At 33.8% G+C, this 14,530-nt stretch overlaps 1 protein-coding gene across 1 annotated transcript in view; it reads left to right on the top strand.

Moving 5' to 3' along the window:
- The window catches only part of Gyc88E (Guanylyl cyclase at 88E), a 446,210-nt gene that overhangs the window by 356,485 nt on the left and 75,195 nt on the right, over positions 1 to 14,530 (top strand). Inside the window, exon 6 of the mRNA XM_089102419.1 lies at positions 10,354 to 10,519. Within this exon, the coding sequence (XP_088958545.1) occupies positions 10,354 to 10,519 (166 nt within the window). The remainder of the gene's footprint in view (positions 1 to 10,353; positions 10,520 to 14,530) is intronic.

Here is a 14,530-nt window from a genome sequence, read left to right as displayed (position 1 = left end):
GAAGTACCTCATTGCTATCAGTTGGGCAGAATAACATGGATCTAGAATTGAAGCAAGGGAATACAGCCTGTGAGGAGGAGCGGGAGTCAGTATGAGGAACATTCAAAAAATAATTATTAAATGCATCAGGTGCATGTAAAGGGTCAATTAATCTACCATTTGTGTCTTTAGGGCGAATAGGTATAGAATTTGATTTTCTATTTTTTGAAAGTATATCATTAATGGTGGACCATAGAGGAATTTTCATGGGGGAAGGGACATTGCATTGAAGAGGGTGCCGGATTTCCCAGAATTATTTAAAAAAACGATCAGAAACTAAATAGAAAAAAATAAGTTTTTCAACTGAAAGTAAGGAGCAACATCAAAACTTAAACGAACAGAAATTATTACGTATATTATTGGGTTCGCCCCCTTGTCAATACCTCGCTCTTTAAGCCAAAGAATTTTTAGTGCTTTCATAAGAGCAATTTATTCTAATTAATGGCCTTTGTTATTAAGGGGTCATTTATTAAGAATTGGAACAAAATTCGAACTCTAGCGTAAAGAGCAAGGTATTGACTAGGGGGCGAACCCCCTAATATACGTATTAAAAATATATGAATATAGAAGTTTGTTACATCATTCATAAGTTACATATATTTATTACTAATAAAAACGTTCGTAAATAAAATTAATCAACTTTCGAGAATACCATTTAACCAAATAAAAGTAAAATTAATATGCAAATTTTCTTTTAATTATTCATGTACGGTGAGCCAAAATCAAAACCTGTATTAATTCAAAAACGGTAAAAAATTATATAAAAGACAACTTTTTTTTAACTGAATGTAAGGAGCGACATTAAAACTTGAAACGAACAGAAATTATTCCGTATATGAAAGCGGCTGTCCCCTCCTCAACGCCTCGCTCTTTACGCTAAATTTTGACTCTTTCTCACAACTCTATTAAAAAAAAACTTTAGTGTAAAGAGCGAGGTGTTAAGGAGAGGACAGTCCCTTTCATATACGGAATAAAAACGTTCGTAAATAAAATTAAACAACTTTCGAGAAAGCCATTTAACCAAATAAAAGTAAAATAAATATGCAAATTTTGTTTTAATCATTCATATACGGTAAGCCAAAATCAAAATCTGCATTAATTCAAAAACGTTCAAAAATTAAACAAAAAAAAGTTTTTTTTTAACTTAAAGTAAGGAGCGATATTAAAACTTAAAACGAAAAGAAATTTTTCCGTATGTAAAAGGGGAATTAAGCAAGAAAAACGGGTTTAAATTTTTAAAAACAGTGAATACAATAAAATAAACACTTAATTAAACAAAAATACTCCGAATATTTCGGCCCCACGTCTGGGAGCCTTTCTCAACAGAAAAAAAAGAAAAGGAAAAAATGAAACAAAAAATATTCTTTTTAAAAACCTTAACTTACATCAAAATAAAAACATACTAAACACATAAAGAGAACAAAAAACAACAACAAAAGAAAACATATAAATAAATAGGAAACAAAACTCACATATCAAATAAACACTTCCATTCACTGGCGTATAAACAAAATCGAATGTCCATATTGATTCAAAGACGCCTCCTCACAGTATATAAATGGAAATATATTAAATAAACACTTCAATTCACTGGCGTATAAACAAAATCGAATGTCTATATTGATTCAAACACGCCTCCTCACAGTATATAAATCGAAATATATTAAATAAACACTTCCATTCACTGGTGTATAAACAAAATCGAATGTCTATATTGATTCAAACACGCCTCCTCACAGTATATAAATGGAAATATATTAAATAAACACTTCCATTCACTGGCGTATAAACAAAATGGAATGTCTATAATTATTCAAACACGCCTACTCACAGTATATAAATGGAAATATATGAATTAAAAACTTCCATGCACTGGCGTATAAACAAAATCGAATGTCTATACTGATACAAACACGCCTCCTCACAGTATATAAATGGAAGTATATTAATTAAACACTTCCATTCACTGGCATATAAACAAAATCGAATGTCTATATTGATTCGAACACGCCTCCTCATAGTATATAAATGGAAATATATTCAATAGAAACTTCCATTCACTGGCGTATAAACAAAATCGAATGTCTACATTGATTCAAACACGCCTCCTTACAGTATATAAATGGAAATATATTAAATAAACACTTCCATTCACTGGCGTGTAAACAAAATCGAATGTCTATATTGATTCAAACACGCCTCCTCACAGTATATAAATGGAAATATATTAAATAAACACCTCCATTCACTGGCGTATAAACAAAATTGAATGTCTATATTGATTCGAACACGCCTCCTCACAGTATATAAATCGAAATATATTAAATAAACACTTCCATTCACTGGCGTATAAACAAAATGGAATGTCTATATTGATTCAAACACGCCTCCTCACAGTATATAAATGGAAATATATTAAATAAACACTTCCATGCATTGGCGTATAAACAAAATCGAATGCCTATATTGATTGAAACACGCCTCCTCACAGTATATAAATGGAAATATATTAAATAAACACTTCCATTCACTGGCGTATAAACAAAATCGAATGTCTATATTGAGTCAAACACGCCTCCTTACAGTATATAAATGGAAATATATTAAATAAACACTTCCATTCACTGGCGTGTAAACAAAATCGAATGTCTATATTGATTCAAACACGCCTCCTCACAGTATATAAATGGAAATATATTAAATAAACACTTCCATTCACTGGTGTATAAACAAAATCGAATGTCTATATTGATTCAAACACGCCTCCTCACAGTATATAAATCTAGAGATGTATCTACCTCACATTTTACCTCACATTTATTTTACCTCACAGTATATATAGATTTATGTACTGTGAGGAGGCGTGTTTGAATCAATATAGACATTCGATTTTGTTTATACGCCAGTGAATGGAAGTGTTTATTTAATATGTGTTTAATATGTGTTTATTTTGATGTAAGTTAAGGTTTTTACTAATAGAATTTTTTGTTTCATTTTTTTCTTTTCTTTTTTGTCTATTGTAAAAGGCTCCTGGACGTGGGGCTAAACTATTTGGAGTATTCTTGTTTAATCAATTGTTTATTTTATTGTATTAACTGCTTTATAAAAATTGAAACCCTTTTTTCTTGCTTAATTTTGCGTAGATGGAAAATCCGTGTGGTCTAAGAAATTATTTATGTGAAAGGGGCTGTCCCCTCCTCAACGCCTCGCTCTTTACGCTAAAGTTTCACTCTTTCTCACAACTGTATTTATTTTAAACAATAAAAACTTTAGCGTAAAGAGCGAGGCGTTAAGGAGGGGACAGCCCCCTTCATATACGGAAAAATTTCTGTTTATTTTAAGTTTTAATGTCGCTCCTTACTTTTAGTTAAAAAAAACTTGTTTTTTTTAATTTAATATGTATAAGGTCATCAATGCCTACCCTACCTTTGCAAAAAAAAAAGTTCGGTGATGTGTATTTCATTATGACGAAAGGTAAGCTGAGGTGTAACGAACCAAACAAATTGAAAATGATAGCCATGACGATTGGGTTTTGGATTTTGATATGGATAAGGTCATCAATACCTAATCATACATTTGAAAATCAAAAATATAGACTGGATAAATCGTTAGAAGAAAAAGAAGTTTTTGTCCCACCAACCGAGCAATTAAGTGACACAAAGATTTAGCTACATGTCTTTCACTATGAATGAAGAGAAACCAAGGCAAAAGATGAAGTTTTTGTCCCACCACCTGAACAATTAAAAGAAACAAAGGTGGTCGAGAATGCCTTCCATACCTTGTAAAATCAAAAACATGTTCTAGATAAATCGCTGGAAGAAGATGAAGTTTTTGTCCCACCACCTGAACCATTAAAAGAAATAAAGGTTTGGCGAATTGTCTTTCATAATAACAAAATACAATCCGAGGCAAAAGTTAAAAGCCCAATAAAAAAACGTAATTTTACAAAGGCTCCACTTCAAATTTAGGGTCTGTTGGGACCTCATAACCATAGGCAGCGCAATAGCGCTGCCTAAGTAAAGAACGATACTGGCACAATGTATTATTTATTATTTTTTTTCCTTTAGACCAGGGCACTTCGTATCGAAGAAGTTGTTGTAGAAACTTCAAAAAGGGCTCATTCAATTGGAAATTGAAGTGGTTTGTGCCCTTTTTAATAGTCGAAAGTGATTGGAAAGCAACTAACACCCTTTCCACGCCCACTATTTCCCGAATCACCTCCAATCAAAATTCTGAGATAGCCATTTGTTCAGCGTAGTTGATTTTCAAATATAAATTATGTTTTTGAGGATGACACTCCCCATATCCCTCAAGGTAAGGGTTGTAAGTTATGCCCTGGGGTTTTATAAGGTTTTTATTGAAAGCGTTGTCGTAGAAACTTCAAAAAAGGCTCATTCGATTGGAAATTTAAAGGGCTAGTGCCTTTTTTAATAGTAGAAAGTGATTGGGGGGCCACTAACCCCCCTCTCACGCCCACCTTTTCCCAAAACAAATGCAATCAAAATTTTAAGATAGCCATTTTGTTCAACGTAGTTGAAAGTTCTGGAAATTCAGTCTTTCAGGATGACAACCCCCCCAGAGCCCCCAGGGCAAGAGTTTTGTTATTCCCTGGGGGCATATAAGGTTTTTATAGAACGCATTGTCGTAGAAACTTCAAAATGGGTTCATTCGATTGGAAATTGAAATGGCTAGTGCCCTTTTTAATAGTCGAAAGTGATTGGAAGGCAACTAACACCCCTTCCACGCCCACCATTTCCCCAAACACATCCAATCAAAATTTTGAGATATACATGTTGTTCCACGCAGTTTAATGTTCAGGAAATTATACCTTTGATTAGAACACTCCCCCCACAGTCTTCAGGGCAAGGGTTATAAGTTATTCCCTGGGGGGCATATTAGCTTTTATTGAAATCTTTGTCGTAGAAACTTGAAAAAGGGCTCATTCAATTAGAAATTCAAAGGGTTAGTGCCCCTTTTAATAGTCTCGAAAGTGATTTGAGGGCAACTAACCCCCCTCTCACGCCCACCTTTTCCCCAAACACATCCCATTAAAATTTTTAGATAGCCATTTTATTCAACGTAGTTGAAAGTTTTGGAAATTATGTCTTAACGGATGACAACCCCTCCAACCCCACAGCCCTCAGGGCAAGGGTTGTAAGTTATTACCAGGGGGCATATAAGGTTTTTATAGAAAGTGATATTGTAGAAACTTCAAAATGGGCTCATTCATTTGGAAATTGAAAGGGCTAGTGCCCTTTTAATAGTTGAACGTGTTTGAAGGGAAACTAACCCCCCTCTCACGCCTACCATTTCCCCAAACAAATCCAATCAAAATTTTGAGATATCCATTTTGTTCAACGTAGCCGAAAGTTCTGAAAATTAGGTCTTTTAGGATGATAACCCCATCAGAGCCATCAGTGCAAGGGTTGTACTGCCCTGGGGGCAGTACAACCTTATATACCCTGGGGGCATATAAGATTCATACAGAAAGTTGTTGTAGAAATTTTAAATGGGGATCATTTGATTGGAAACTGAAATTGTCCTTTTTAATAGTCGAAAGTGAGTGGAGAGTAATTAACCCCCCTCTCACGCCCACTATTTCCCCAAACACATTCAATCAAAGTTTTGAGATAGCCTATTTGTTCAACGTAGTTGAAAGTTCTGGAAATTATTTATTTAAGGATGACAAAACCCCAGAGCCCCCAGGGCAAAGGTTGTAAGTTATGCCCTGGGGGCATATAAGGTTTTTATAGATAGAGTTGTCGTAAAAACTTCAAAAGGGGCTCATTCAATGTGAAATTGAACGGGCTAGTGCCCTTTATAATACTTTAAAGTGATTGGAGGGTAACTAACCCCCTCTCACGCCCACCGTTCTCCCAAACACATCCAATCAAAATTTTCAGATAGCCTTTTTGTTCCACGTTGCAGAAAGTTCTGGAAATTAGGTCTTTTAGGCTAACAACCCCCCCCCCAGCCCCTCAGGGCATGGGTTGTAAGTTATGCTTTGGGGGCATATAAGGTTTTTATTGAGAGCGTTGTCGTAGAAACTTCAAAAAGGTTCATTTGATTGGAAATTATAAGGGCTAGTGCCTTTTTCAATAGTTGAAAATGCTTGGAGAGCGACTAACACCCCTCTCACGCCCAACATTTTTCCAGACACATCCAATCAAAATTTTGAGATAGCCATTTTGTCTAACGTAGTTGAAAGTTCTGGAAATTAGGTCTAAGAGGATGACAACCACCCTCATATCCCTTAGGGTAAGGGTTTTAATTTATGCCTTGGGGACATATAAGGTGTTTATAGAAAGTGTTGTCGAAGAAACTCAAAAAGGGCTCATTCAATTGGAAATCAAAAGGCCTAATGCCCTTTTTAATAGTCGAAAGTGATCGGAAGGCTTCACATTTTTAAAGTAAAGATCGAAATGGGGTTTAATGTATTATTTTTTGTTGTTGTTGTTGTTGTTTAGACCAGGGTACTTTGTATCGAAGGAGTTGTCGTAGGAACTTCGAAAAGGGCTCAATCGATTGAAAATAGAAGGGGCTGTTGCCCTTTCTAATAGTCGAAAGTTATTTGAGGGAAACTAATCCCCCTGCCGCACCCACCCTCCAAATTGCCTTTATGTTTAAAAACTAAATGTTGCCATAAGATTAAATCAAAATGCACTGTGTTAATGTTAATTCCGAATAAGGCATCTCAGCGGTATCCCAAGAACGACTGAGGGTATTATGTTCAAACTTTTGGGCCTACTTCTGCTCTTAAAATTTAACCAAATCAAAATAGCGTAAGTGTATCCAAGCTATCAAAAAAAAGTAAACAGATTTTTTTGCTAATTGTATCAAGTTTTCCATTTCCGGTCAACTAGAGGAGGTATGAAACTAAATTAAACACTACTATTTGTGTCCAGATTTTTAAAAGGGTGTATGATGTTAAAAATTGCTGAAAATTTTTCTCCAGCACACAAATAGCAAGCCAAACTATAAATTCTTAAAAAAACGAAAGATTTAAAGTATTATTTTCTTTTTCCCTGAAAACACTATGTCTATATAAAACGAACAGAGATTAATTAAAAAAACTTTTTCCACAAAGTAAGTTTTTCAACGAAAATTAAAGAACTCCATTAAACAAAAAATGAGCAAAAATAAAATCAAATAATCTACCAAGCGTGAAACTACCCCAAATCAGCATCGATAAATAAATGAAACCCCAAACGAACAAAAATTACAATAAATAACAGAGTCAAACTCAAAACGAGCAGATTAACATGAGTAGGGCTCAAAACCTATGCCTTCCCAAGGCCATAATTTGCACTTTACTGAGAAAATTGCAAATAAATGTGCATTGTCAGTTTATTATACATATACTGATATTTAGTAATCAAAATGTTAATATTATTTGATTTAATAAAGTTATAAAAGTAAAAACATTTATATTTTTTTCAGTAAAATGCAAATTATATTCTGGCCTTGGGATGGCATAGGGGTTTATGGCCAAAATTATGTTAATTTCTGCTCGTTTTGAGTTTGACTCGGTTATTTTTTGTAATTTCTGTTCGATCTAGGTTTCATTTATTTATTGATGCTGATTTGTGGTAGTTTCACATCTGGTAGATTATTTGATTTTATTTTTGCTCATTTTTTGTTTAATGGAGATCTTTACTTTTCTTTGAAAAACTTTTTTTGTGGAAAAAGTTTTTTTTAATTAATATCAACAAAAGGCTCAAATTGTCTGATTTTAGAAGCCAAGTGACAGTGAGAATCCATATATAGAAACCTGCCTTGTGCCGAGTGCTGGTACTTTATTTATAAGTGAACAATAATTGTATATTGTATATTATATTGTATGTTTACTGTTTCTCAAAAATGACTGCATATTTTTTCGTGATCAAAAGAGTCCAGTCCGTCTGCGCAAGAAAACTGAGTGAGATTATCTATTCTAAGAGCCTGTTACCATTCCGCTCCACTTTTTCTCTGTACATGTTATGTGTCAAGCCTATTGCCAAATACACATACCCACTTTTCTGCAGGAACTATTAAAAGCCTACTGATACTACTCTAAATGATCCAAAATGAGCCCTCAGGCTTTGAATCCCTATTTTGGATTGAAGGTAACTTTGGGGCTAAATGGCCAGATGTAGCACCAATCGTGTACCTTTACAGCCTCTAAGTGGGAGATATATTGCTGCTTCAAATGCTGTTTTCTACAACTACATCCAGTACCCTTCCTCCGAATGATATCAAATTTGGGGTTCGATTTTGTTTTAGGATAAAATAATGCGATAATTCGCTTATGTAAATGGTGCATTTTAAAAGTAAAAACATTGATTAGGTGTCAGAAAACAGAGAATAAAATTTATGATGAAGAAATAAAATCAAAGTGGTGCTAATACAACAATTTTGCCAGTAAAGCCAACCAAAGGTTGTGGAAGCCTTAGCAACTTCTATCCACTTTTTCTATTTTTGTTGTAGTTTTTTTTTTTTTTACTCCAAATTTGTTTAAGACAGAGAGTAGCAGTTCAGAAGTATCAATTGAGGAGCTGAGGAATTTTATAAATATCGTTCCATCAGTTATACTGGATATCTCAGAATTTTTACTTGATTCTGCCCAGTAAGTGTGCAAACGGGCAGAAAATGACACTTGCTGTGGTAAAAACTCTGTTGTTGCTTATAAAGAGCCCTAGAACTTCAAGATCCATTCAAATAAGCTTCTTTCGACATTCTATGACCATGGATTCGACACGGTCCCCCACGAAAAAGTAACTATACGCACATTTGTGAGGACTCTTCTAGGAGAAAACACAGCATAATATATTAGTTAGGTAAAAACTTCAGACCTTTGCTCGAGAGCCCTTGAGAAAATTCAAGTTTTTTGGTTCATTCTTCTTCAACGTTACACTCTTTTTCATGCTCTTACCTCCCACCTTCTTTTTCAAAAATTAAGTTAATTTTCCAGTGCTAAGAACTTACGATGGGTAGCTTTAAACCTAATGTATTGCACAAATTTGGGTACTTATCGGTTATTGGAAACACACCCAAAAAGCGAAGTAAGGTTAATCCTAATGAAAAATAACAAAACTTGGTAATAAAATAATACTTTAGAAACAAAATTATGGTAACCAAACGTAACCTAACCTAACCCCCACCCCTACACCTAATGTGGAAATATATAACCCAAATTACACAAGTCTAATGCATCCTGTCTAAGTCCAATGCATTGTATCATCCGTCACTTATTTTTGTAGGTATGAAACCGGTTGTAACCTAAGCGTAATTCTCGAATATGTTTCCAATAACCGACAAGTACCCAAATTTGAAATTAGTATGCAAATTACATTAATTCATTTATCTTTTGTTGTTTTTTTTCCTTTAATTTTTCAGAGCTCTATTTACTACTGTCACGGGTCACCCATTGACTGCTTGTCACCGTGAACGGTCTGATCTATACCAAATCATTTAAAACTACACATTATAAATTGTAAACTCTTTTAAGCTAAATCAAACTGCTAAAAGTCTCTTTCTCTAATCTGAGGCCTTTCGTCGATGAGTACTGTTTTGCGCTGGAAGCTTAGTTCTCGGCTTAGTTCTCAGGCATAAATACCAAAATACCATAGATCTTCTTTAACTTTCAACTTGTCGGATAACATATTTAATGTTAATTACTTGGGACCGAAATCACAATGTTGGACAATTATTCTCTTCACCATTAGCAGAAGACTTTGGTTTTGTCTTTGAAGCAGGCCCGTTCGGAGGAAGGGGAATTAAAAAAAAGTGCCAGAAACACAAATATTTTATGGAATATACGTGAACATTTATTTTTGCCCAATGTGTTGATGTGTGAATGAGAACTTATTTCATTTTGTATCCGAGCGTGAAGAGCTGTCTAAGCTGCAGAATGAATGTTTTGGACGAGTGTTTGGGAGTGAATGGTGGTTAATTGAGAGGATGGCTGAGATGAACGCATGTGCTATTGAACAGTTGTGTAAGTTTCTTCGTTTAGGGATTAAACATAGGGAATCATGTTTGAGGGGATACCTTGTTACGGTTTTTAGGATTAGAATTTTATTATGATTAGTGTTTGTTGGTTAAAATATTGAACCTTGGTGTGTTTCTTTTTTGTTGTTTTTTGTTTTTTTGTTTTTTTTGTTTGTTTTTTATTATCTAAAGTTGTATTTTGTTCCTGAGCTTTGTTTGTAGACTGTATTATGTGTTGCTATGGCCCACAGGCTTTTTGCAATAAATTTTATCTTATCTTGTACGAACAAAATACTCCGAAAACTCTAAAAAACTAATCCACTCACAAAATTGGATAATTTTCAGATTTTAGCCAGAAGAAACAATATATTTGAATTAATATCTCAAGCTGCTGTTGAAGAGCTCAGGAGAGGCTCCTCGGGAAGACAATCGAGATTAAGCAATGGGGAAATCATGCCGTTTAGCAAGGAAATTTTGCATTCAAAGGGCAACCGACCTGTTCATCTAAAAGGTAAACTTAAATTTAGGATTTATTAAACTAGGATTCTACGCCATTTTGACAACCTTGCAACACATAGTATGTTATGATTTATCTCGCTACTTAAACGTAGTTAAACGGCAAATTCAATATTAGCTTATAGTGTAAAAATATTATTTTGTCTGGATTAGAGGCAAAAGGTTTTAGAATCGAGATTAAGCAATGGGGAAATCATGCCGTTTAGCAAGGAAATTGTGCATTCAAAGGGCAACCGACCTGTTCATCTAAAAGGTAGACTTAAATTTAGGATTTATTAAATTAGGATTCTACGCCATTTTGACATTCTTGCAACTCATAGTATGTTATGATTTATCTCGCTACTTAAACGTAGTTAAACTGCAAATTCTATATTAGCTTATAGTGTAAAAATATTATTTTGTCTGGATTAGAGGCAAAAGGTTTTAGGTTTTTTTTTCTCCCCTAACACTAAACTTGAAATTTGGATTTCTTTTGCCCTGAATCCTACCTTTCTCCAGCAGTACCTGGAAGTTTTAAATCCCTCCCTCAAGCTGTTCCTAAGATGTTGCTGACATATTATTTCAACGAACTAGATACACTTAGTGTCGCTTGATTTATCCCTCTGACAAGAGTAGGGTGTATACTTATACTTCTATGGCCCCTCCGTACCAAACAGGTTTTTCTGGTAGTACCTTATACTTCTATGGCCCCTCCGTACCAAACAGGTTTTTCTGGTAGGTATTCTATTCTAGAGGTCATTACACCTTTGCCAAGAGATTTACGCAATTTAAGGACAAGTTTTTCTGACGTAGATTTCTAGATCATGATATACAAGTTTTTTTTTAGGTTAAATCCGTGGTCATTCATCTGTAAGTTGATTAGTAGGTTTTTTTTTTAAACTTGGCTAATAGGTTTTTAAACCTATTACTACGAACGCTACATGCATTCCATTTTTGGAACTAGGAGCGACATTGTGTGATGCTATCAGACTGGTTTCGTTTCATGGGTTCATTAATAGAAGGACTAATGTTTTTGAAAAGGGTAATTACTTCTTTAGTTTACGAGATTTGCGAATTTTTTGCGAAAAGGTATTTGCGTAAAGGTATTGCGATGGTTAAGAATGCCTCACGGGTATTTAAAGAATGGGATGCTTGCATCAACAATACAAAGAATATGCTCAGATACTTAATAGATTTGACGCCTACAAAAGACATTGGTAGAACGTATTCAATAGCTTAATTGAAAAGTAACGATAGAATGACATTGTGACTTGACCTAGCTTTACCTCGTCGATGTGTACTGTATAATACACAAGTGATGATTTGCACAGTGTTGTCAATTTTAAATAGTTTAGAAATAAAAAAAATTAACAAGAAATGGCTGAAAAGTGTTTTGAAGGAGTTGAGATGCACGAGGGTTCAGTTATATGTGGATTCAGTTACACGGGGATTAGTTAAATGGGGTCGAGTAGCACGGAGTTTCAGTTGTACAGGGTTTCGGTTATACAGGGGTTCAGTTAAATGGAGGGTTCAGTTGTACGGGGTTTCGGTTATACAGGGGTTCAGTTACATGGGGGGTTCAGTTATTTTTTCTGATTTTGTGTTGTTTTCGCAAGAAAATAACTGGTCTTTTAGCAAACTTAGACATAGCTACCTGAAACTCTGCATAAATATCTTCATTTTTAATCTAATTGCATAGCTACTAAAGGAACATTGAAATTTTTTTCTGATTTTGTGTGACCAGCCGGCGCCCCAAAGACTCCTGAGCCTCCATTATAATACTTTTTTAGGCTTTATTATATCTTTTCAGAACAAATTATTATTTTAGGGAATTATTTCGGTGAAACAGTTAGAGACATTTGAACGGTGTTGTGAGGTCCCCTACCACAACCCCAAAGGCTTCTAATCCCCTCCTCCACTTAAGTTCCTTATTTCACAAAGACATAAAGAAATTTAAAGTTCAATTATAAATTTTTCAGTGGAAGATAGAAAAAGTAATACCATACTTGTGAATATTTTCCCGGAAGATAAAAAGTTCTAGTTAAATTTAAACTTTTCACAACGAAGTGAAGAAGAATTCAAGTTCTCTTCTGAATTTTACCAAAGAACACAATTCAATTCTAATTTCACCAGAGTAAATAAAAATCTTCCAAATCAGTTCTTTATTTAACAAAGACATAAAGAAATTTAAAGTTCAATTCTAAATTTTTCGGTGGAAGATAGAAAAAGTAATACCATACTTGTGAATATTTTCACGGAAGATAAAAAAGTTCTAGTTCAATTTAAAATTTTCTCAATGAAGTGGAGAAAAGTTCAAGTTCTCTACTGAATTTTACCAAAGAACACAATTCAATTCTAATTTCTCCAGAGAAAACAAAAATCTTCCACTTAAGTTCTTTATTTTACAGAGACATAAAAGAAATTTCGGGTTCTCATAAGGGAGGGACTGTCCCCCTTTTCAACAACCTGCTCATTAAACGAAAGTTTTTTAATGCTTTGAGTCTCATGAAATATAATTAAAACAAATATAAAAGATTTTTTCAACTAAAGTAAGGAGCAAGTTTAAAACTCATAACAGATTGAAGTTACTTTGTATATAAGGGAGGGACAGTCCCCCTTTTCAACACCCTGCTCATTAAACGAAAGTTTTTGTCTCATGAAATGTAATTAAACAAATATAAAAGATTTTTCAACTAAAGTAAGGAGCAAGTTTAAAACTCATAACAGATTGAAATTACTTTGTATATAAGAGAGGGACTGCCCCCCTTTTCAACACCCTGGTCGTTAAACGAAAGTTTTTTTTTAATGATTTTAAAAATCTTTTTTTTCAATTGCAAATTTTCTTTAAAAATTTGGAAAAAAAAGCCAACTTCACAATAAAGAGTAAGGAGTTAAGGAATTTTTTGTCCCAAATTTCTAAAATGTGTCTCTCTTGGTCCAACGGCCTACAGTGGTAAATTTCAAACCAATCAAGAACTAAAATTTTTTAGTCTATTTGGGGGACTCTTCACACAAAGTGATATTTGTTTTGAGTTCCGTGCAACTCACAAATCCAATAGCAAACAAGCTCCTTTCGTTTTCATTATAAATGTATTTATAATGAATTAACAATTAGTGTTATTTACAACCCTGGCCCTTTTAACTGAGGAGGCATGCTATCTTCTCAGAAGCATATTTATTCGCCTTTCGAATTTTTTATGAAAAAATTGCTAGCTTGTGATTTCGATGAGATGTCTCGCGGTTACGATAAGGCTAGTCAGAAAAAAGGGGCATGGGAGGGGACTATTTGCCCTCCAGGTACTGTCAAATCTTAAAAGGCGTATTAAAAATTTTAGTTTTTATCGAATGAACCCCCTTTTCAGTTACTGTCGAATCTTAAAAGGGATTTTAGAAATTTTAGTTTTCATTGAATGAACCCCCTTTCAGTTAAATTAACATGTTACCAAATTCCACATTATTGCAAAGAAATATCAAAATCGTAGGTTAGAAAAGCACAGGCTATTTTTTTATTGCATTCAGCATATGCGATAGAATTGATTTTCGACGTATTAAAAAAAAACAAAAAAATTCAAATTGAATAATCTGGTAGATGGACAAAACTAGATCTTAACTAACAATTGTTAGCGGTATTGTTACAATTATTACCATGTAGAACTGTAGAATGATTTAAAACTGTATTAAAAGTTCAGAAACACATCTATACTATTTGCTAATAATAGCAGAAACACATTTACCTTCTTTCGAATTATTTTAATTTAGGTACTTGTTCAATATCTCCAACCCCACTCAAGAATTTTGATCTGTAAGATCTGAAAAAAACCGGTTTGTAATTGCATTCAGCATATGCGATAGAATTTACTATGGTACGAAAAGAGCTCGTAAAACTGCAGTTTCTATAAAAAAGGCTGAGTTACAAAATCAAAATTAAATTGCATTTACTACTTTTCATTTAAACTAATGCAGTTTCTATAAAAAATTTGAAATTATTTCGTTTAAACTTCTATAAAGTTAAGTTAACATGTTTATC

Source organism: Artemia sp. Qi Xiang Cuo, chromosome 2 (assembly GCF_049724085.1).
Source record: "Artemia sp. Qi Xiang Cuo chromosome 2, ASM4972408v1, whole genome shotgun sequence".
Taxonomy (NCBI): domain Eukaryota; kingdom Metazoa; phylum Arthropoda; class Branchiopoda; order Anostraca; family Artemiidae; genus Artemia; species Artemia sp. Qi Xiang Cuo.
Note: the sequence above shows the minus strand (reverse complement) of the source record. Positions and strands in the feature narration are given on the sequence as shown.